We start from the raw sequence: 24,366 nt of genomic DNA on the forward strand, positions 1-24,366 counted from the left end.
CTAGGCTACTGCAAAAATCTAGGTTCCAGATTCAAAGTTGAGTCCAAACAAATTGCAAACCTACACTTTCAGGAGGAATGTAACCTCATCTGAAACAGGCTGTATTCCTATTCCCTGATCTTTGGTTTTAACATAAATGAACATAATGATTCATTTCCTGTAACTTGTGTCTACATTAAAAAATATGTATGTGATATATATATATATTATATATATGCACACATATTTTTTATATATATATAAAGCTTGAGATTAGTTGTTCTGTTTGGTGAGTGGGCAAGTTAAAAGTTACAGATTTTACCTTTATCTAGCTTTCTCAAGTAGGGAATCAAATCAAATAGCAGACATTATTGTACACTATAGGTAGTATCAATTACTGTCTCTGTATTGAAAATATGCATTGAGTTTTATTTATCTGTTGGAATAAAATTACTTAAGACTAATTTATGGAGACTGAGTGTTTGTGTTATTGACATAAGAGCAAAGCTACACCCAAGGTTTTAAATTCTTATTACATGTCTTTCTGACTTTTGTATTGCCTGAGCAGGACTTAGGTATTGTTGTTGTTGTTGTTCATTCGTTCAGTCGCCTCCGACTCTTTGTGACCTCATGGACCAGCCCACGCCAGAGCTCCCTGTCGGCTGTCACCACCCCCAGCTCCTTCAAGGTCAGTCCAGTCACTTCAAGGATGCCATCCATCCATCTCGCCCGTGGTCGGCCCCTCTTCCTTTTGCCTTCCACTTTCCCCAGCATAATTGTCTTCTCTAGGCTTTGCTGTCTCCTCATGACTTAGGTATTAGTTCTGGTTATGTCTGTTGTTGGCTCTGATTCCACCCAATAGTGGCTCCTGCTCTTTAAGGGGGTTGTTTGTATTTTGTATTTCCTTTTGATAAATTAAGAAAATGTTTTTGAGCCCCGCCGTAAGAAAAGAAGGTAAAAGTAGACACCTTGCACGAGGGTAAGTCATAAAGCATCAAAACGAAATTCTTTCTAAGCTTTTAAAGAATTTCGAGACAAAAATAGTACAGCCTAGAATATTAATTGGATGGAAAATAATAATTCATAAGTGGACATTGTTGGTGTTTCTATTCATAGATGGAAAACTACAAAAGTCATCAGTAAATATTATCCACCATTACTGCTCTCTCCTAGGTGTCCAACATTTTTTTTTTAAATCTGGCCTATTTGAATTAGAAAATGATAGTGTTATAGTTATATTACAGACAGTCATAGTACATATATTAATAACAACTTTAAAAGAGATCATATACTGGCAAACAGATTGGGCTTGACCAGGCCAGGCGTCGTCATGGCACCACTATTTTTCATTAATCCAATTATTTCTTTCTAATATCCTCAGGAGATGCTTTACTGGCTCTCTGGAAGGTGGAACGTTGCCATATAAGTGACATCATCACTCTGGCAGTAAAATGTAGTTTCAGCATACAACAGGAGTATGGCGTTCGTGACACTGAGGTGGGACTGGAGCTACGAGTGAAAATAGGTACAATCTGCTTTCCTCAAACAGAATTTAGAACTGTGGTGGGAATCATGTAGACCTCCAGATGCTATTGGATTGCAGCTCCCAGAGTCCTTGGCTTTGGCTATACTGGCCATGGCTGTGGAGAATTGCTGTCCACAACTTCTGTAAGTCCACATGATTTTGACTTCTGCTATAGCATATATTCCTTATGAAAAATTAAAGGCATGGTGTATGTGTCGACTTCACCTTGTACTGAGAAAATAAGTGTTGCTACACTTTGCACTTTGTTACATTCATTGCTGGACTACTCATTACTTTTTGTTCCTTTCCAGTGCTCAGTGGAATCCTCCGAGTCCCTTTGGGGAGATAGAGTGGAATATAAATAAATAAACAAACAAATAAATAAATATTATTAGAAACACAACAAGATGAGTCCACAGCAGACATTCTGTTACCTGTTGAATTGGATCATATGTTGGGCACTTCCCAAGTGTCTAGGACTGTGTGATGTATCAGCAAATAATGCATGCAGATCTTAGTAAGGTGGCCTTTTGCAGCTGGCAGATGGTAATTTTGTCAGCGCCTATTGTGTTTAAGTGCAGGCCAAGGTCTTTAGGCACTGCACCTATTATTATTATTATTATTATTATTATTATTATTATTATTATTATTATAGTATTCTGGCATAAATCTGCCCACACGAAGCAAGTGAATATATTTCTAAATGTTCTACCAAGGATGCTTTCAATATATTTTTTAAATAATGCAAATACATTTACATTATGAGGTCAAGTCCCACAATGACAATGATGTATCTTTTTCCAGGACTGTCTGCAGGCCATATCTCAAAAGTTATTCTTGGAGATAACAAGTACCGGTATTTCCTGGTAATTGGCCGAGCAGTGGATGAAGTGCGGTTGGCCCAAAATTTAGCAAAAGCAAGTGAAATTATCCTGTCACCAAACTGCTGGGAGCTTTGTGATCGAAACTTAATTGAAGTGGAAAGAATTCCAGATGAACGAGCAGTTAGGGTGGGTGTCCCTCCTTCTCAAAATACAATTGCCACCCCTCCCACTGCATGTGAAGAAATCTCTGAATGTGTGTGTTTGTTTCATTACACTATTTAACACATTTTTTTATTCCTGGGTTATAAATATCATTTCCTAATTGTAATCATAAAACATGGGAAAAGTTTATGAAATTGCATTAATAAACATTCATTAAGGAAGAACTTACTGACCTTAAGACCTGTTCAACAGTGGAACACTTTGCGTCAGAGCCTGGTGGAGCCTCCTTTGGAGGTTTTTAAACAGGCTAGATGGCCATCTGTCAGGAGTACTTTGATGTTTCCCTGCATGGTAAAGGTTTGGACTGAATGGCAATAATAATAATAATAATAATAATAATAATAATAATAATCTTTATTTATACCCCGCCACCATCTTCCCAATGGGGACTCAGGGCAGTTAACATGAGGCCGAGCCCAAAAATAATACAGCAGAATAATATACAAAACAATAGAAAATTAAACACAACAAAATACATAATGCAACAAAATGAAATAAACAATACAAAATAACATAATAAAATCAATCACAGAGGGCGGGCCAAATGTGTAGGATAAAATTTTAAAAAAGTTAAAACCCTGGGTGAGGTAGGAAGTAGAGGAAGTGTATTTGTGAAGACAGTGCCCGAGACGGGGGAGCAATGGGGTTTGGGGCGTCTTTGGGGTGGGGGAAAGTACATCGTGTAAACAAACTGTAGATGGGAACTACCAAAAGGGTTAGGTGGTCACTCTCCGAAGGCACATCAGAAAAGCCAAGTTTTTAGCACTTTCTTAAAAGCTTATAGGGTGGGTGGCTGCCTAATCTCACCTGGTAATATGTTACAAAGTCAGGGGGCCACAGCGGAGAAGGCTCTCTCCCTTGTACCTACAAGTCGTGCCTGTGAAAGGGGAAGGGGCGGGAGGAGAGCCTCTCCAGAAGATCCAAGTGATCAATCTTCTTGGGGTCACTTCCAACTTATGATTTTATGATTAGCTTTCTGTATCATGGATTGGAGAGAATGATAGGAATAACAGGATAATAACAGGAATATGGGACAAATATTTCTAAATGGGTACTTTTCTGTTCACCTTCAGGTCAGATACATTAAGAATATACCTGATTTTGACACTGAATCATTTTTTGAAAGATGTGCAATGCACCTGCATCAAAATCGCATCTCTGAAACCTTTGGTAAGTTTGTGAACTAAATTAAACTAGAAGGTTCTGTGCCAATAATTACTGGCATTGCCCAAATCTTCTATAGTATCTCCTCCTTTTTTTGTCATTCTGATAATACCTTGCACAACTGAAATGTGTCTGGTTGTTAGATCAGTTTCATTTACTCATGTAATGATAAAGAAGGTCTCATTTTAATATTATGATTCTTCCCTGAGAGCCATAATGGATTAGTAGATGAGGATCTGACTGTGGGATACTGTTCTTGCCTCCCAACATCACAGAGTTGTTGTGTTGATAAATTGTATGGGTGCCAGTGCAATTATCTGGTTTTGGAATAGTTGGACACAAAAAAGTCCTATTATTGAGGATTCCTCTGTTGTAGTCTGGCAAGCATCAGAGGATTTTTCTGACTGTTCAGCGGATGAGGAGGATGATGAGTTTCAAAGTGAAGAATCTGTGAGTGATCAAAAGGAATTGCAGGCAGATGAGGCTGGTTTTTTGGATTATTTCGCTATTGTAGTGTATTGTAATGTATTATCTAGCAAGGCATACCCTCCAGGATTTCACAGATGAAAACCAGGACACATGTGGCCTGGCAACATTAGAATGCATCCAAATGGGTGTTGCCAAGCAAGGAAGATAAGCAGAATTTTAAAATTTACTTCAAAATGAAAACTCTTGGAATCTATGTACTGAGTTTATTCAAGCTGGAAGAAGAAAACAAAGCTCAAATCAGTAAATAGAAGATTCTCTGTGTGTGCACATAGTTCAATCAATCTATATAAATAAAATTGTAATGTTTGTTGGTGGAATTAATATAACTATGCTGTCTCACGCTGGGCCTGTGCATTAGACTGTAGATAGGACATAAATTCTGTGTGCCCAACGGGACGCCAGGGCTGCCTCAGATTAAACACCCTTAGATTCCCCCAAAACAAAGTTCTGTAGAGGCTTAAAGTAAATCCAACAAAGTTATTTATTGATGAAAACAAACAGGTACTTTCAAGCTTTCTTAACAGTCTATTGGTTCTTGCAATCTTGTTCACTGGGAACAAGCACTATCTTCATAACTGTATACTGACTAGTGGGGAAATCCTTAACTTCTAATCTGGGTAGTCTGTACTTGCCTCTGTTGGCGTGGTGCCCCTGCACCCGGTACCAACTGCATCTGGCTTCCGTGAGAGACCCTTACCAAGCAGAGCTTTGTAGACTTCCAGGGGAAAAGAAGGAGTTCAGGTTTCAGTGATGGCTGGCTGAAGTCCCTCGGCAAAGGAGCTGTAATGCTGTATGATCCTTGACCAAGCTGTGGGCTGTAAAACCCTGGCCAAGCTGTAGAGCCTTTTCTCCCCGTCCAAGGTGTAAAGCTGTATGTCTCCCGGCCAAGCCGTAGAAGACGAAGCTTTCTACAGGAGCTCTTGGTTTTATGTCCTGTACGAAAGCTTCTATGTGAGAAGTGACTCAAAAAGGCTCCTATTCCCACCAAAACTCAAAAAGGGGTGGGACCAAGGAACCTAATGATAATTGACAGGTGGCTTGCCCTATGATTGCAAACTATAACAGGAAGCCACCCTGCTGCAAAATCCCAAGCCTGGGATTGCAAACAAAATTGGAGCTCCTGGTGCAGTTGTACCTGCACAATAACTCAAAAACTACTGGGCGAATAGTCACGAAATTTGGACACAATACACTTATCAGGCCAACGAGTGACCATCACTCATAAAAAAACCCCTGAACAACACAGCAGAAGGGACTTAAAAACCCCAAAAAGCAAAAAGATGCTACAGCACATGTTCAAAATGACTCCCCCAGCAAACAAAACACACAATAGCATATCCACACTCTCTTATGGACTACAGCTCCCAGCATCCCCTAGACCAGGCTTTAGGAGAGGAGGATGATCCAAATGCACTGCTTTCAAGATGCAAGCTTTTTTCTCCTTGGATTTCTTTGAGAGTCATTTGGCCCCATAGGTTTTTTTTTGTTCTTAATGTACTCACGACGCACCGAGCATTTTTATATACATAGATTAGCATAACACAACCTCAGCACTATACATTACCACATTGTACTACACCAATTGCATTGTAATAATACTAATAACATTACATGTGATATAAAATATAACATTATAATATCATATTATTAGTAGTATTATATTGTATTACATTATAATATTATAAATATTATATGTATATACAATATATTATATTATATTTTTGTTATGAAGTAGCAATGAAAATAATTTTATAGTTGGGGGTCACCACAACATGAAGAACTGTATTAAGGGGTTGCGGCATTAGGAAGGTTGAGAAACACTGCACTAGACCATGCCTGCACAATCTGCGTCCCTCCAGCTGTTTGGGCCCCCAACTCCCAGAAGCCTCGCCAGCTTCTCCAATGGCCAGGAATTCTGGGAGTTGGAAGCCAAAACAGCTGGAGGGCCACGGGTTGTGCAGGTCTGCACTAGAGGGAAATAACTATGTGCAGTAAAAGAGACTTAAGTATTGTCATTCATCATATTTTGTTTTCTGATTTGAAATCGTCTTACCTTCCTTCACTTAGAGGTCTTGAGAAACGCTTCTGTGCTGGCTCCAAATGAAGACCTTGAAAAGCATTTGAGAAAATATGTGATGAGGAACATCCTGAGGAAGGTAGTTCAGTGGCTGCTTTGTTGCTGTTTTCTTTTTAACTTATTTTGAACAAAGTATGTTCCAGATGGGAAATACTGGTTGCAAGGGATGCGAGTGTTCTCTACATTTTATTTTTGAAATAAGGGAATTTCACATCTTTTGCTTAGCAGTATCGAGGTTATAATTGCAGTTGCCTGGGGCACATGTTCTACTTTACCAGGTACATATCCTGCTTATGATTCCCTCCCATTTCAGTGCTGGTCTGATTTCTTTCACAAAGTCCTGCCTTCCGCACATCCCCATACTACATGTAAGGCCACAATTTTTGTCAAAATTCTTCCACTGTTTGATGTGGGGGACATAGAACATGCAGCCCACTATGCCAATGCAGCACCTGATGGCCTTTTCATTACTTCATTGTGAGCTGCTCCTTTTGGGGAGTGGGCAACAGAAGTGGATTCCTCAACAGTAGATCTCAACCTGGAAGGCGGTCCTACTCGGGGTTGGCTTGACGTGCCTTCTTCCGGGGACATTCCTCTCTTTCGCCCTCCATTCGTTCCTCTTCAAATTCTACGGCACTGCTGGTCACAGCTGACCTCCAGCTGGAGTGCTCAAGGGCCAGGGCTTTCCAGTTCTCGGTGTCTATGTCATGAGTTTTTAAGGTTGGTTTTGAGCCCATCTTTAAATCTCTTTTCTTGCCCACCAACATTCTGTTTTCTGTTCTTGATTTCGGAGTAGAGCCACTGCTTTGGGAGACAGTGGTCGGGCATCTGGAAAACGTGGCCAGTCCAGCGGAGTTGATGGCGGAGGACCATCGCTTCAATGCTGGTGGTCATTGCTTCTTCCACCCTTCATCCAGAAAGGCTCTTAGGGTGGCCTACAAATAATTAATGTGGCAGGGTTGCTGTGAGTTGTCTGGGCTGTATGGCCATGTTCCAGAAGCATTATCTCCTGATATTTCGCCCACATCTATGGCAGGCACCTTCAGAGGTTGTGAGCTCTAGGAAAGTGAGGTTTATCTATCTGTGGAATGTCCAGGGTGGGCTAAACACATTCCACAGATATTTATTTATTTACTTCGCTTATATACCACTTTTGTCAGCTCTTAGGCGACTCAAAGCAGTTAACAAACAGCAAAATTCAATGCAAAACATTACAAAACAAATATGGGACAGTTAAAAACAGTAGCATCATCAACAATTAAACATCAATATAACAATCATTAGCGTCTCATCAGTAAAATCAGAATCCAATCTCATCATCCATTATTCTGTATTCCTATATTCAATTACACTGCTTAATCGAATGCTTGTTCAAACAGCCAGGTCTTCACTTTCCTCTGAAACGCCAACAGGGAGGGGGCCGATCTGATATCTGTAGGAAGGGTGTTCCACAGCCAAGGGGCCACCACTGAGAAGGCCCTGTCTCTCGTCCCTGCCAGACGTGCCTGTGATGCAGGTGGGACCGAGAGCAGGGCCTCCCCAGATGATCTTAATGTCCTAGTTGGTTCATAGGAGGAGATGCATTCGGAGAGGTAAGTAGGGCCAGAAACCTCACTTGCCTAGTTTCCGGCATATCTCACAACCTCTGAGGATGCCTTCCATAAATGTGGGTGAAATGTCAGGAGAGAATGCTTTTGCAACATTGCTATACAGCCCGGAAAGCTTCACAGCAGTTCAGTAATTCTGGCCATGAAAGCCTTCAACAACACATTAATTTGCCAGTTACTTGTCCCCAGTTCAAATAAACATGTCACATAAATAAAAGGGAATCCAAACGGAGAAGGAAATAAAGTCCAACAGATTCTGTCTGCTGTTCTCTCCCTGAGAGTGCAGAGCAATGGCAGCTGGAAGAGGAGGAAGCATTGCTCACAACTATGAGAGCTGTGTATGTGCACATGTGAACCCATGTGCCTGATTGTATAAAGTTCTTTATCACATTTCCCCCTTTTTTCTCCCCCCCCCCCCAAGTTAATGTTAATGAAAATGTTAAAGACTGTCTGTCCTGCTTTCCAGATTGATGACAATCAGCCACTGGAATATTTGTCAGAGCTTCGACCAGTTACCATCGTTTTTGTGAACTTGCAATTTGATGATAGTGCTAATACTCACCATCTGTGTAAGGCTATCCAAGATGCCTACTCTAAGATCATAGCAGTCATCCACCCTCTCAGTGGAAAAATCAACAAGTTGTTTATGTTTGACAAAGTAAGTCTCTTATTGTATGTTATGTCCAACGCCTTCTGAGCAGGAGGACAATCCTGATGCAAATTTCTGGAGTGACTGAATGGGTCAATCAGAGCTGACTCAAAGAAGTTGGCTGCCTGAGGAATGTTCTCCTCCAAGTGATAGCCTTATCCATCTTTATTTTGTCCAACGTCATTTTAAAACTGTCCAGCTTAGAGGCTACATCTTGCACTAGCAGATCCTGTATTTTAAGTACGTATGATATGGCCACCGTAACTGCTCTTTCAAACTCTTTGTTGTGTTTTCTCTCCCCCCACAAAGGGCTGCACTTTGCTTTGCATCTTTGGCCTCCCTGGAGATAAGCAAGCTGATGAGAGTGCGAATGCTCTTGACAGTGCCCATGCAATCCATGCATTCTGTAGTAGGGCACTCATGAAAGTAAAGTAAGTAATTAATAAAGGTTTGCCAGTGACATGCATTTGGTAGTGTTACTTTCTTATAGTAGTGACATCCAAGTCTACAGTCTCTTTTATGATGCTAGAGTGTTGTTAATGATGCCCATGCACCTAGTGCTTCAACAGCTGTCTGTATTCAAATCTATATGTTTGTAGAACATCATTTAAATATGATAAGTAGGATCTGATTACAAAATCTGAAGAATGTGTTGGGATAATCAGTTGGCTTTCCCTTTTGCACAGTTGATCTCAAGTGGCTGTCTTTGTGTCCTAGGATTGTCTCTATTGGAGTCACCAGTGGGCCAGTTTTCTGTGGAGTAGTTGGTCATCGGGTGAGACATGAATACACAGGTACAACTGTCACAAGTCTTTTGTATTCCACCCAATTCACAACCGGTGTAATATATAAAATGTTAGCTTGATGGTGCCTCATATTTTATGCATGCTTCCATGAGGTTTGAGTGGAGCTGGAAACTGCACTTGAATGTACCTGTGTCAGGCAAAAAGAACAGACAACAGAAACTACACATATTTAGTAGGCTTTTTTGATTAAAAAATGGTTCAAAACTTGTTTCAGATGTAGTTTGATTCTAAAGTCACTTCCTTTAAAAAAAAATTCCTCAAAACTTTCCAAAACTTCTTAAACAGCTTCATTAATGGCAGATATGCATGCGCAGTAGGGAAAAACAACACTGGCACTGGGGAAACTTCAGGGGCTCTTCCACTCAGACCACTCCTGGTCTTCAGCCAGGCAGCGGGCTTCAGGCTGTTAGGAATAATGGGAGTGGAAATCCAAAATACCTGGAGGGGCCAGAGTTTGCTCAGGCCTGATTTAGATGCAGCCATGCCACAGTTCAATGTTATGGGATCCTGGGGTTTGAAGTATGGCACTCTTTGGCATAGGAGGCTAAAAAACCATGCAAAACTACATGGCAAAGCAGTTGGAAGTGGTTCCTTGATAAGATATTCCTGATCCACCTGGAGGGAGGGAGGCAGGAGAGGGAATGAAGGAAGGAAGAAAGGAGGGAGGGAGGGAGCAAGGAAAGGAAAGAAGGAAGGAAGGAAGGAAGGAAGGAAGGAAGAAGGGAGGGAGGGAAGGAAGGAAGAGAAGAAGGGGAGGAAGGGAAGGAAGTCAAGGTGCTTCTGACAGGTTCCCCTTCCTTTCCAAAATTGGTCACTTTAACCAAAATCCCAATCAACCTTTAGTGCCACTGATCTATGACAGAAAGCACCATCTCGTTTCTCCCCTCCCCATTTTCTCCCACCTCCCCCCTTTCCTTTTTTTTTTAAACCCAGCATTGGCTTGATCCTATTGAGCTAAACTCCCAGTTGCCAAACCTTGAGATTGGAGTGAGAAGGGGGGGGGGGGGGGGTGAGGAAAACTCGGGTTGAATGCAAACTTTGGAGGGGGAATCCAGCTGGTAATGCAGAAAAGGAGGAGGAGGAGGAGGAGGAGCCTGCTGCTCAGCCTTTTTGGCTAATGCGCAGCAAGGCAGTGTGGGAAATGTAGTTTAACAACAGGGCCTTTTGCAATCTCTATCATTGGGGGCCTTCCCTTCACAAACTACAACAATGGCTGTGCTTAGGCATGCCCACCTCATCCCTCCTTTGGGGAGTGAGGTGGGCATTCCCCAAACTTTACAAAAGCAAAACTTTACAAAGCAAAACTTTACAAAAGTTGCTTAATGCTTGTGAAAATTAAAATAACCTTGGGAGACTTCCGAACATTACAAAATATTTATGAATAAAAAGGGTAAGTGATTCAAATCGTAATTGCACCTCTTACTTTTCCTGCATGGTTCAAAATTGATTTGGAAGACCAAATTCAGTAGGTTTTAACAAATTTAAGGTCTAATATTTAGCAATCTGCCCCTCACCCACCACATGCAATTATTTCCCCTTTCCACAAATTAATTAATAGGGTAAGCCTTGTCACAGAGAATCTGAAAAGGACTTGATCATATCACTACTTTGGGGGTACGTCTGATCCAGAATATTTCTTTATTATTTATTTATTTTCGGCATTTCTAGCCCACCTTTCACAGCCTTAAGGCAACTCAAGGCGGGTTGCAGACTGGCAACAATTCGATGTCACACATTCATAAAAGATACAATTAAAAACTTTCAACATATAACTATAAAAACCATATAAAACACTATTAAAAACATACAATCACCAGAGTCATCTTGTTAAACTCATATTCTAGATAGAACAGGGGTCCTCAAACTTTTTAAACAGAGGGCCAGGTCACAGTCCCTCAAATGTTGGAGGGTCGGATTATAATTTGGAAAAAAAACCATGAATGTATTCCTATGCACACTGCACATACCTTATTTGTACTGCAAAAAACACTTTAAAACAATACAATAATTAAAATGAAGAACAATTTTAACAAATATAAACTTATTAGTATTTCAATGGAAAGTGTAGGACTGCTTTTGGCTGATGAGATAGGATTGCTGTTGTTGTGCTTTCAAGTCATTTCAGACTTAGGTTGACCCTGAGCGAGGGCCTGGTAAATGACCTTGGAGGGTAAATGACCTTGTTCTTCATTTTAATTATTGTATTGTTTTAAAGTGTTTTTGCATTACAAATAAGATATGTGCACTGTGCATAGGAATTCATTCATCCTTTTTCAAATTATAATCTGGCCCTCCAATTGTGACCTGGCCCTCTCTTTAAAAAGTTTGAAGACCCCTGCATTATACCCTTCAAGGAATTAGCCAGATGATGATGAAGACCTCTAAAAAAGATAGTATCTGGTCCTTAATCAGCCAGTATCTACCGGGTTTGCCTGCTCTTACGACTCTTACATGACTGGGTTTGCCTGCTCGTACATGACTTTCTTTCATGTCTTGCAGGCACTATATTTTCCTTGTTATGTAAACTAATGGAAGCAGTCAAGTACTTTTTCTTTTGAATCCAATTGCCCCTGAGTTCATTAGAATTAAGATGGGGTTCCAGTTTATCAGGATTTCCTGCCAGTGGCCCAACAAAAATTGTGTTTTCTCTTGCTCATTGTACAAAAACTCAGTTTGAAACGATGTTCTTATGCTGCTACTGCTGTTACTGCACATGCTGCAAACAAAACAAACATAAAAACCCTGCTGCCATTGCTTGAGGTAGCCCAATGGCATGTTGCTTCCCAAAGTTTGAGAAAATTACTTTTACAGATTACAGCTCTTAGTATAACTCAGCTAGTGTGCTGTCGCGCGCTGGGCCTATGACAATGTCTGTTTACAGGACGTGCTTTCTGTATGCCCAACGGGACGTCGGGGTGCCTCAGCTAAAGGGTCCCATAGGTTTCCCAACAAAAAGTTCTGTAGAGGCTCAAAATAGGTTCAACAAAGTTCTTTATTAAGGCTTAAATCTTAGAACAAACTAATTAAATGCTTTATAATCTTGAAAAACGAGTAGCTTTCTCAATCTGCCAACAAGGGACAGGCAACTGCTTGATAAACTGTTCCTATCTTCTTTAGGGAAACCTTCCAACCCCTCCTTGGGCAATCTTTACTTTACCCTGCTGGTGTGAGGCCCCAACTCCCAGCTCCAAGCTGCGTTATGGATAGCCCAAGTGGTCCCTTACCAGGCAATGGTTGCTGTAGATCTGCCAAGCTGGTAGATTTGCCTCACGAAGGCCATGGAACCATTCCTTTATTTTCCAGCAAAAGCTGGCTGTATTCCCCCAGCAAAGCTGTGGAACTGTAACTTTACTCCCCAGCAAAGCTGTAGAGGTTTTCCTTTCCCCCCAGCAAAGGCTGTAAGAAGTGAAGCTTTTTACAGGTGAGACAGAGGAAAGCCCACACATCCTACTGTAGGGCTCCAAACTGTGAGACTGAACTAAAAGTCCTCTTTTCCCTCCAAACCTGGGGAAAGGGGTGGATCTAAAGGCTCTAACGATGATTGATAGGTTGTTGGCCCTATGACTGCGACCTGGGGAAAGCTACCCAATTGCAAAATGCATGGCCCAAATGAATTCAAAAAAAAACTAACAGTGTAAGAAAAGGAATCAAATCTCCTGGCACAGCCGTGCCAGCACAGCTAGCATGATCAATAATTGTGTTTGTCCACAAAACAACACTTCCATACTCAGCTGTCCAGCTGGATGAAGAAATTATGTTTTGTGGAGAGCATGGGTTTGAATTAACTCATTTTTTAAATTTTTCCCATGGCACAGTCATTGGCCGGAAAGTGAACCTGGCTGCTCGGATGATGATGTATTATCCTGGCATAGTAACCTGTGATGCCATCACCTGTGCCAAATCCAAGCTGCCTTCGCATTTCTTTGAAGAGCTCCCTTTAATTGAGATGAAAGGTGTTGTGAACCCTGGGACAGTATATCATTTTCTTGGTGTTTCTGAGAAAGCGTAAGTATGGCATGACCTTTAACTCCAACTGAAGCAGGAAGAAGGCTTGACAAGATCTGTGCTTCTCTGGCTGACAAAAACTCTGGGTGCAGGGAATTTTTAATGCAGGAAGCACTCAGGTAATTTGACTTCCAAAAGACTTCACTGCTCAAATTCAGTTTATCGAACTCTCAGCAAAGGAGGCATACCAAGTTAAAACTGTAAGATATGTTCATATCATACAAAAAGTACATACTATACTGGTTTCTGTTTTCATCAAAAGATTCTAAGTGGACATTTCTGATTTTCAGTCACAAGTTTTACTATGAAAATTCATTGAATCTAAATATGCATGTATTACTTAAAGCTGCTCATAGGCTTTAATATTATATTTCTCCTTTGCTTTGTAGTCAGCGATCTGATTAAGAATTCACCAATCTATAAGCAGGCAAAGCAGCCAGAGTCACAAAGCTCTACTATGAAATTTAAAGCAGATCAACCATTAAAGACCTCATCATATGAGGTCCTTTTTGGTGACATGCATCAGTTTGTCTATATTTTTGTGACGGAGCCTGCCAGCTCCCATCCCATGACATAGAGCAACTTCCAGAAAAGCTCTATCATTAAAGTATAGGTGGATGGGTACATGCTGCTTCAGCAACATGGGAACATGGGAGAGGGGGCACAATGCATGGCGATTCCGGTGCCCTAACAGATGAGGTCATACATGTCAACAAAGGAATAACAAGTGGCGTTAATAGTCTTATAGACCTGAAACCTATTAGTGGTCTCAGTTAGAGTTAGCTCCATTAAATCAATTGTTGGATGTTGAGTGAACTTTTATTTAAATCCCATTGACACAACACATCTACTTTGTTTAGGACTCTCAATAGGATTCGGACTATAGACTGAAGGACATGTTCCTACCATGCTTATTTATTTATTTATTTCCAGTATTTCTACCCTGTCCTTCTCAACCCCTGAAGAGGGACTCAGGATGGCTTACATTTGGCACAATTTGATGCCATTAAATATAACAAAGCAATATAACAACAATTAAAACATTAAATAGAACATTATTAAGAATTAATATTAACCGCTGTTAGCACCATTCCAGTCAAATTCCATATCCAAAGCGCTATTTATGCCTGGTTCCAGAACCACAACTTCAATTTCTTCTTAAAAGACTGGAGGGATGAAGACGATCTTACCTCGTTGGGAAGCAAGTTCCATAGATGGGGGGCTACAACCGAGAAGGCCCTGTCTCTCATCCCCGTCAGATGTATTTGCGACGCTGGCAGGAGCAAGAGTAGGGTCTCCCCGGATGATCTTAAACTTCAAGGTGGGACGTAGAGGGAGATGCATTCAGACAAGTAAGCTGGGCCAGAACCGTTTGGAGCAGTGGTTCTCAACCTGTGGGTCCCCAGGTGTTTTGGCCTACAACTCCCAGAAATCCCAGCCAGTTTATCTGCTGCTAAGATTTCTGGGAGTTGAAGGCCAAAACATCTGGGGACCCCCAAGTTGAGAACCACTGGTATAGAGCTTTATAGGTCAAAACCAGCACTTTGAATGAGATGTGAGGATTTTTTCCCCCTTTGTGATATGCAGTCTTTTGGTTTTTTCCCCAATCAAAAGCCAATGAGATTTTGGGCTGAATCAAAAGGAGCAAAGGATCTAGATCAAGGGAAGTAATGGTATCCCTCTATTCTGCTTTAGACAGACATCACCTGGAATACTGTGTCTAATTTTGGGTTCCGTAATTCAAGAGGGATATTGAAAAACTGGAATGTGTCAACCAAAATGATCAAAGATTTGGAAACCAAGCTCTATAAGGAATAGCTTAGGGAGCTGAGTATGTTTAACTTGGAGAAAAAAAGGCTGAGAAGGGGACATGATAGCCATGTTTAAATATTTTAAAATATGTTGCATTGAGGAAGGGGAAAACTTTTCTGTTGCTCTGGAGCAATGGAGTCAAACTGCAGGAAAAATGATTCCACCTAAATATTAGGAAAAACTTCCTGATAGTTAGAGCTGTTTGGCAGTGGAGTATGCTGCTTCAGAGTGCAGTGGAGTCTCCTTTGGTGCTTAAGGAGAAGCTGTTGGCCATCAGTCAAGGGTGTTTTGATTGTGTGTTCCTTCATGGCAGAGGGTTGGACTAGATCAGTGGTTCTCAACCTGTGGGTCCTCATGTGTTTTGGCCTAAAACTCCCAGAAATCCCAGCCAGTTTATCATCTGTTAGGATTTCTGGGAGCTGAAGGCCAAAGCATCTGGGGACCCACAGGTTGAGAACCACTGGACTGAGGTCTCTTCCAGCTTATCTATCCGAACGCATCTCTTCCTACGAACCCTCCAGAAATTTGAGATCGTCTGAGGAGGCTCTGCTCTCGATCCTGCCTGCTTCGCAAGCACGTCTGGCGGGGACGAGAGACAGGGCCTTCTCTGTGGTGGCCCCTCGGCTGTGGAACTCCCTGCCTAGGGACATTAGATCAGCCCCCTCCCTCCTGACCTTTCGGAAAAGAGTAAAAACTTGGCTGTTCGAGCAAGCATTTGGAACCTCCGAATAAATAGACAAACTTGAATTGGAAAATGACCCAGGAACGGCCCAAGACGATGGAACGGATAAGGACTTGAATGAGAAGATATAGTTTTTAGTTTTTAATATTGTTATTATGCACTGTCTTATGTCTAATTGCACTATAATGGTTCTTTTTGTTTATCAATGTATATATTTTTATGGCATCGAATTGTGCCGATTGTGTACACCGCTCTGAGTCGCCTTCGGGCTGATATGAGCAGGGTAGAAATAATGCAAATAAATAAATAAATTAACATTATGATTTGATGAAATAACCTGCAAGTACTTCCATTCCCTAAAAATACTAATAACTTTTGTAACTCCTTGGAAGAAGTCAAATGTAAACCTCAGTTTTAACAAGCCAAAAACATTCAGATGTTTTGTGATATTGTGTAGTCTAAATGTTATATAAGAGCCCACATAGTGTACTGATGTGAGTGTGAACTATGACTCTGGAGACCTGGATTCAAATCCCAACTTAGCCATAAAAACTCACTGGATGGCTTCAGGCAGGTCACATTGTATCAACCTCAGGGGAAAATAAAGGCAAACTCCTTGTGAACAAATATTGATTTACTCACAAACTTAATGTATTCAGCATACAGGTATTTTGCTTATCAGTCCAGTTACAGATAGGATTTGAAGTAGTTTCCCTGTGCAGGTAATATAGGGCATCTTTCTTAGACTCAATAGTCCAAAGCATCTCTCTGTTCTGAGAGTCTAATAGAGTTTCTGTTTAGTCTGAAAATCCAGTGGAGTCTCTAAACACATTGTTCCTAATGAAGTATAAAGCATACATTTAAAATGGAGTCTGAGTCCTGAACAAGCCCAGTTCTGATCACATGGTCTGCAGCCCCTCTCCCCTCCCTCACAGAGTTAAGGTAAAATTGCATATCAATACATATTTATACAATACAGTAAGCAATTTGAATTATATACATAAATAACTAGTGGAGGCTTGAAGGAGGTGGCTATTTCCAACATCCATCAACATATTTTTTTCCTTCTTTCCTTTTTAAAGTATGATTTACAAAGCATATCTGACCAAGGAGAGATCGGAATATTATCCTTTACTAGGTAGGTAGCTTACTACTATCCTATGACAATCTGTTATTGGGGTAAGAAAGAGAAAAAGCTAATGATTTTCAGGAAATGTGAGTTTGAGCTGTTTATGTTTAGCTGTTGCCTTTATTTCAAGCAAGTAACTCCTCAACTGCTCAATACTTGAAATATATGTAGGTTGAGAAGTACTAGAAGTGAAAGGCACTGTTACAAATCTACATTTGTTCCATATTTACCATTTTACATCCTGCTACCTGTGCAAATTCCAATCAGCCTTCAGGTGTCACATACAGTACATTGGAAACCGATACTGTTCCTTCCATAATTTCCAAAATTGCTCTCCTGGTGTGAAAGTCAATCTTATTTTTGAGTGCTGTAATCTACAATCTTTCTTATGTCAGACACACCAGCACAGGAATCTCTGTGAAAATTGGGATAGCCTGGCATTCGGTGAGGTGGAGCTCCTCCACTGAAGTCCAGTTCCTTATTTAGAAAGGGACTACCACATATTTTCTCTATTCTAAAGACACCCTCTTAGGACTCAAGAACTACATTCTTAATGGTGGCTGATCTGTGGATTCAGGGCACTTGTTATCCAAGAAGTCTTTATTTACTTCAAAGAAAATAATAATAATAATAATAATGTATTGTCGAAGGCTTTCATGGCTGGAATCACTAGGTTCTTGTGGGTTTTTTTCGGGCTATAGGGCCATGTTCTAGAGGCATTTCTCCTGACGTTTCGCCTGCATCTATGGCAAGCATCCTCAGAGGTAGTGAGGTCACCTGCATCTATGGCAAGCATCCTCAGAGGTAGTGAGGTCACCTCACTACCTCTGAGGATGCTTGTCATAGATGCAGGCGAAACATCAGGAGAAATGCCTCTAGAACATGGCTCTATAGCCCGAAAAAAACCACAAGAACCTAATAATAATAATAATAATAATAATAATAATAATAATACATTTTAGTTTTTGCCTGCCTCTGCTCAAGGCTCGAAGCAGGGTACAACATACTGAAAATATAGGTTAGGTAAAAGTTGAGTTGTTGTAGGTTTTTCAGGCTGTATGATCATGTTCTGGAAGCATTCTCTCCTGATGTTTTGCCTGCATCTATGGCAAGCATCCTCAGAGGTTGTGAGATTTGAGGATGCTTGCCATAGATGCAGGCAAAATGTCAGGAGAACATGGCCATACAGCCCAAAAAACCTACAACAACCCAGTGATTCCAGCCATGAAAGCCTTCGACAATACATTAGGTAAAGGTTTTCCCCTGGCATTTAGTCCAATCATGTATGACTCTGAGGGTTGGTGCTCATCTCCATTTCTAAACCAAAGAGCCGACGTTGTCCGTAGACCCCTCCAAGGTCATGTAGCCGGCATAACTGCATGGAGCACTGTTACCTTCCCTCTGGAGTGGTACCTAGTCATCTATTCATATTGGCATGTTTTTGAACTGCTAGGTTGGCAGAAGCTGGGGCTAACAGCGGGAGCTCATGCCGCTCCCTGGATTTGAACCTATGACCTTTTGGTCAGCAAATTCAGCAGCTCAGTGGTTTTAACCACCAGGGGGCTGCATTTGCAGTACTAAGAGTACTAGGAGTACTAAGAGTGATATTAAAAACATTTACTAAATTGCCAAAGATGAATACAGGCCAACCATGACATTGTTTTGAGACATAAGAATGCAGTTAGATGCATTAGTGAGAATAAAATCCAGACAATGATCAAAAGACTTAAATGTAAAACCTGCAAAAGAATTAAAATCAATAAAACACAGCATCCCTATATGTCACTTATTATTAAACTCTGAAATATCTAAATAAAATATACTGAAAATATACGGATAAAAATACCACAGCACGAAGACACATGCATTAAAGGACATAAACGTAAGCTTAAGCCACATTAAAATCATTTATACCAGTAAAATGCCAAGTTGACAGTAATGAAGATATAAAAGTATGCATTTCTAAATACTTTGACAGAATGTGTAGGATTGATCACTTCTGACAGCTAGCATTTTGAATATCTGTGGGTCTTAAAAATATCATCACTTTTCCACATTACTTACAGAGGAAATACGTTTGCTTAGCTTTACCAAATTTGAGAAGCATTAATCTTCTTGTGCCACAAATTATTCATGGAAGATAATTTTGCAAAATTACTTGTATGTGATATGGGAAAACATGTCATGTTAGGCATACAAACTTTTGGAAGCAGGGGCACAATACTGAAGTCGAACCTCTACTCAAGAGCATCCCAACTTAAGAGCATTTTGAGTTAAGGGCTGTGGCTCAGCCCAGATTTCACCTTGACATAAGAGCAGCATTTTGAGTTAATTAGGTTTATTCGATTATTCGTAATTGGTCGTCATTTTGGTTTAATTTATCTTTTGTCATAAGTTTATTATTTTGGTATTATTCTGTTTATTTTAAAATGTCTGTTGGGCATTGAATGTTTGCCTTTCTTGTGTGTAAATCAACCTGAGTGCCCTTGGGGAGAGAGGGCCGTCTATAAATAAAGTATTATGATTATTATTTTAAGAACTAGCACCAAAGGGAGCACCGGACTACAGGATTTTAGGGCTTCAAGGGAACAGTATCCATGTCTTGTACCTCCGTTCTTCATGCTCTTGTCCATTTTGGAAGATTACTGCTTGCTTTGAGGAACTTTGGGTTAGTTGATTTTGTGTGGTTTTTATTCCTAATATGTTTGGCTTCACGAAGAGAGAGAGGGAGAGAGAGCAAGAGAAGAAGGGAGGCTGGAATGGGTACAGTATGAAGAAAATGATGCTTTTGCCGCTTCACTTTGTGCTTCCTTGCCACTACTTTGTGCTTCTACCATTTTAAGCTGATCTTTCTTTTTTTTTTATTGTTCCATGTGAATGTGCATTTATACATTATTTGCTATTTATAAAGTACATTTTCTTATTTAAAAACATTTAACAAAAATGGAGGGTGTGTGTGTGTTTCTGCGGTCCGGAATAGACTAATAGCATTTCAATGGGAAATATACTTTGAAATAAGAGTGCTTTGAGTTAAGAGCTCAGTCATATCGTATGCCACAAATGATCTATAGGTTGTACTTCTTAGTGCTTAATGTCACATTAAAGGAGGAGACTGAAGGGGAATATAACTTTAATAACAAAGGGGGAATTAGCACAGCGGACTATTGTCTGATAACGAGAGATGCTTTGAATTGGGCCCGTATACTCACATTCGAGCTTGAAAGTGATCACCTTGTTACTGACTCTCCCTGAGAAAGAATTTTGAGTTATGCAAAACTATTTACCAGCCTATCTAGAGGTGAGTTCATTTAGGATTAGATATAGGTGGTCAGCCAATTTAGATGAACAGATGCAAATAAAAATCAGCTCAGATAAAATAGAATTGCTGAGACAAAAATGATGAAGGGAAATGCCATTGAGGCAGTGATTGAGGCATATGACACCATGATCTCTCTATTCATGAGGATCTTCGTATGAGATTTGTCAGCAAAATGCAGAGAAAATCCCTCACAGATCAGGTTCAACAAATTGGTTTGATGAAAAATGTCAGAAAAAAGAGGCCTTAAAAATTCTTAAATGGCCTAAAGACAGGATGGGGAAGGTAATTTTTTTAGTAAACTATAAACATAAAAAAAAAACATGTGGAGGCCCTCCCCCACTCCCCCAGACCCCTTTGAAAAATCAAAGAAACTTACCCGGCCTCCAGTACACTCTGATGCGCCTGGAGATGATGTGCCAGGAGAGGGGGTGGGAGTGATTTTCCTCCCCCTCCCTCGCCGCTCTCCTGATGCGTCATTTCTACACACCAGGAGAGCTGCTCCAAGAGTGTAATGGAGACCGGGTAAGTTTATTTGACATTTCAAATGAATTTGAGGGCTTTGGGGGAGGGGGAGTGGATATTCCCACAGTTTTCCAGACTAATTTAGTCTGGAAAACTGTGGGAATGATGTCTGGACTGCAGTCCAGACACCAGTAGTAGTGGGTATATCCTGCACCTTCCAAGAAGATTTGGAATAAATCCACAATCTAATTAATTCGCTACAAACCAAGGTTTTCGTGGTTTGTAGTGAATTAATTTGGGATTGTCCAGGACATCATCTGGACAGCCCCTTCTTTATTGCAGGCATTACCACCAGAAAGAGGCTGTCTGGATGCACCCCTGGTTAGCAAGGTTCAGGGCTTGCTGGGCTATGGTTGTGAGGTGGTCTCAAACAACTCTACTCTGTTTGTCCTGCAAAACCTCACACAGGTAAGTTATGCAGGTAAATTCTTTATTCTTACAGTCAACATGCAGTAGTAAGTATTCGTCAATTGATAACTTGCAAAACTTTTCATTTTCTGCCTGCCAAACCAGTACAAATATGAATGATATCAGCAAACGGTACTGTTCCATTATCCAGGCAGATGCCACTGGGGGTGCTGGAGGAAGCAAGATAGTCCATTTTTATGGGAAGGGGGGAATTGAAGGAGGAAAATCATTTCTACCATTATCTCTAGTTATTTCCCCTCCCCCCTTCCCATATCACAAAGTAGGGTTGTTTCCACGACAGAGACATGGGTGGGGGGAATAACAGGAAAACAAGGGGAAATGGTTTTCCTCCTTCAACATATCCTCCACCCCCATAAAATGGAGTATCCTTCTCTCTCTAGTGCCCCCTTGTGGCCTCCGCCCGGATAATAAAACAATACCCAGCAAATATGCTACATCAAAACCATGTTTTGAATTACAAGGTAAAAAAAATCCATTTTTAAACTACAAATTAGGGACTTCTCATTTAGAATCAGCACAATTCGGGTATATCTGTTATGATTGGACATTTGCTTCATTTTGTACTTTTAAAATAATGTCTTTTGCTTTCCTCTTTTTTGATAGGTCGCAAGAAAGAGACTGACATCTTTGAGAACTTACTGTTTGAATTTAAATGTTACGGAAAAAGCCATATCATAATGTATGAAGGACCCATGGGATATGGAAAAAGCCAGCTAATGGCTGAAATGGCCTACCTAGGGCAGTGGGCCGGTCAAAAGTTAGTGTTTTTCATCCTTGTTGCATAAGGCCAAATTCCTAGTTGGTTGAAATCCTACCCTTTATGTGCTAACCGCTGTTCTGTCTCTCGCTGGGCTTAAAACGAATTGTTTTAAAAACGGGATGTGCAACTTTAGCCCAGCGGGAAGCCAGGGGCCCGAAGAGAAATTCTTAAGGATTTTCACCATAAACAGTATTTTGAGGGCTTGTGGAATATTGGTGAACAATCAACAAAAACTTCTTTGTCTTCCAAGGGTTAAACAAATGCTTCCAGGCTTTTGTGCTACTGGTGGCTTCTAACTGTTACTTTACTCTAAAGGAAAATCCCTTTCCAAACTTCTCCCAGGCTAACTGTGAACCTAAACCTAACTGATGTGGGCTCCACTACTGGGTTGAACTGCGTCTCAAAGCACCAAGTGGACCTACCAGTAGACCTGTAGTCACTTTAGCTATTCAAAGCTGTTTTTCCCTCCGAAATTCCTCAGAGCTTTAGGGCTGTTTCCCTGGGAATCTTTGGGAATCCTTTTGCGCTTAAGACTGGTCTCTCCCGGGAGGTCTTAAGGGTTGAAGCCTTTGTACAGGAGAAGTCTGTACACATCCTATACATTGACTTTCCTTGCTGAGACTGACCGAAAATGGCTCCCTTCCCTTCTCAATTGTCCTAAACAGGGGGCGGAACCAAACTTAACGATGATGGACAGGGGGCCTGCCCTATAACTGCAAACTTTAACAGGAAGCCAGCCTTCTGCAGAATCACAAGCCTTAATACAAAGCAAACCCTTAATACAAAGCAAATAAAGTGGGAATGTCTGGTACAGCTGTACCAGCACAACCGCTATGGACACTTTCTGTACTGCTTCTATTTTCAATAGCAGGAATGGGGGGGGGGGGGGGGTGTTATGGAACTAGTATATTTTGTGCAGTTTGGTTGGCCTTATTAAAGTAGCATTGTGGTGTGTATTTTAAATGTTATTGTATCAGCAAAAGACTACGATAGTGTCTTAACAGCCACGATTCCCTTGCTGTTTTAACTGAATAGGGTTGTGGCGATGGAACTTGCAAAAATCAATATGTGCCAAAATTTCTTTACAATCCGGACATTCATGGCTATGTTCCTGGGGATTGATACCTGTAAAACCTATGATGCAAGACAGTATATTCTTTTGGGGAAAATCCATGATATAATAGATGAAGAATATTTGTGCCTTCTCAACAACTTATTTCATGTTAAGGTAACGTTTGCTGTGAATCAACTTTATGTTGTTTGATGTTGATATATAAAGATTTTCCATTTGTAGATCATGGCCATAATAATGTATTTTGTCTGAAATAGAGAATAATTTGTGATCTGAAAATACAGCCTAAATCAATTTGATGATTTTTTTATGCAATGGTTGTATTGTTATTTATATTAAGAGAATTACTGTTGACAAGGTGTGTCATTCATTCTTCCTAAACAAATTAACGGGATTGGTTTTTTCCTCTGGTCAGTTTCCCACTTCAGAAAAGGTTTCCAAAATGAACAATAATGCAAAGAATGAAGAAATGGAAAGAATACTTGTAAAGATTCTAGAGAATGTAAGTTATTATTATCCTTAAATTGTTGGGGACCATGATATTTTTTAAAAAATGTCTCATCCCACAAGGATCTGCCTGAAATGTAAGATCTGTAGTGGAGGCCTTTCTACTTATCGCACAAGGTTAGGCTGATGGAAACACATAACAGGGCTTTTTTTGTGTGACAGTAGCTCCCTAACTAAGGTAAGACAGACTGGCTCCACCCTTCATCATCAGCAACTATAAGATCTATCAACCAAAAGGTTGCAAAGGTTGCAAGTTCAAAGCCCCGGGTTGGCGTGAGCAGCCGACCGTCAGCCCTGGTCACTGTTTAGCTAAACAGTTTGAAAACAGCTTTAGCTGTAATTAGAGAAATTAGGGGAGGTGTTTTACAATGCCATAAAGAAAAAGAAGATCAGAAAATGCTGGAATGAGGAAGTCCTGACAGCTCTTTGTCATAGAGGATGGAGCAACATCACCCCCTGTGGACTCGAGCCCAACCGCCCATGGCATCAAAGCAACACCTCCTTCTGTGCTGTCTGTCTGTGTATTGTCTATACAAATGGCATTGAATGTTTGCCATGTATGTGTATTTGTTGTCCGTCCTGAGTCCCCTTCGGGGTGAGAAGGGTGGAATATAAATAAATAATTATTATTATTATTATTATTATTATTATTATTATTATTATTCCTTTTGGGCCATACATGAAAGAGCAGCATCTGTAGGAGATTTTCTCTGATTCCTTTAATAAATAAAAAAAAAATAATTCAATTATTTCTTGCAGATTAAATAAATGTATTATGTTCTATATA

The 24,366-nt window shown here is 40.5% G+C and overlaps 1 protein-coding gene across 1 annotated transcript in view; it reads left to right on the top strand.

The window, feature by feature from the left end:
* ADCY10 (adenylate cyclase 10) overlaps positions 1–24,366 on the top strand; it is an 85,005-nt gene that overhangs the window by 4,063 nt on the left and 56,576 nt on the right. The window contains exons 4-15 of the mRNA XM_067467684.1: positions 1,361–1,504; positions 2,309–2,514; positions 3,624–3,720; positions 6,271–6,359; positions 8,354–8,545; positions 8,846–8,967; positions 9,254–9,330; positions 13,158–13,347; positions 16,924–16,979; positions 21,844–21,997; positions 23,036–23,228; positions 23,488–23,574. Coding sequence (XP_067323785.1) covers positions 1,361–1,504; positions 2,309–2,514; positions 3,624–3,720; positions 6,271–6,359; positions 8,354–8,545; positions 8,846–8,967; positions 9,254–9,330; positions 13,158–13,347; positions 16,924–16,979; positions 21,844–21,997; positions 23,036–23,228; positions 23,488–23,574 — 1,607 coding nt within the window. The remainder of the gene's footprint in view (positions 1–1,360; positions 1,505–2,308; positions 2,515–3,623; positions 3,721–6,270; positions 6,360–8,353; positions 8,546–8,845; positions 8,968–9,253; positions 9,331–13,157; positions 13,348–16,923; positions 16,980–21,843; positions 21,998–23,035; positions 23,229–23,487; positions 23,575–24,366) is intronic.

The sequence above is a fragment of the Anolis sagrei genome, chromosome 4, assembly GCF_037176765.1.
Source record: "Anolis sagrei isolate rAnoSag1 chromosome 4, rAnoSag1.mat, whole genome shotgun sequence".
Taxonomy (NCBI): domain Eukaryota; kingdom Metazoa; phylum Chordata; class Lepidosauria; order Squamata; family Dactyloidae; genus Anolis; species Anolis sagrei.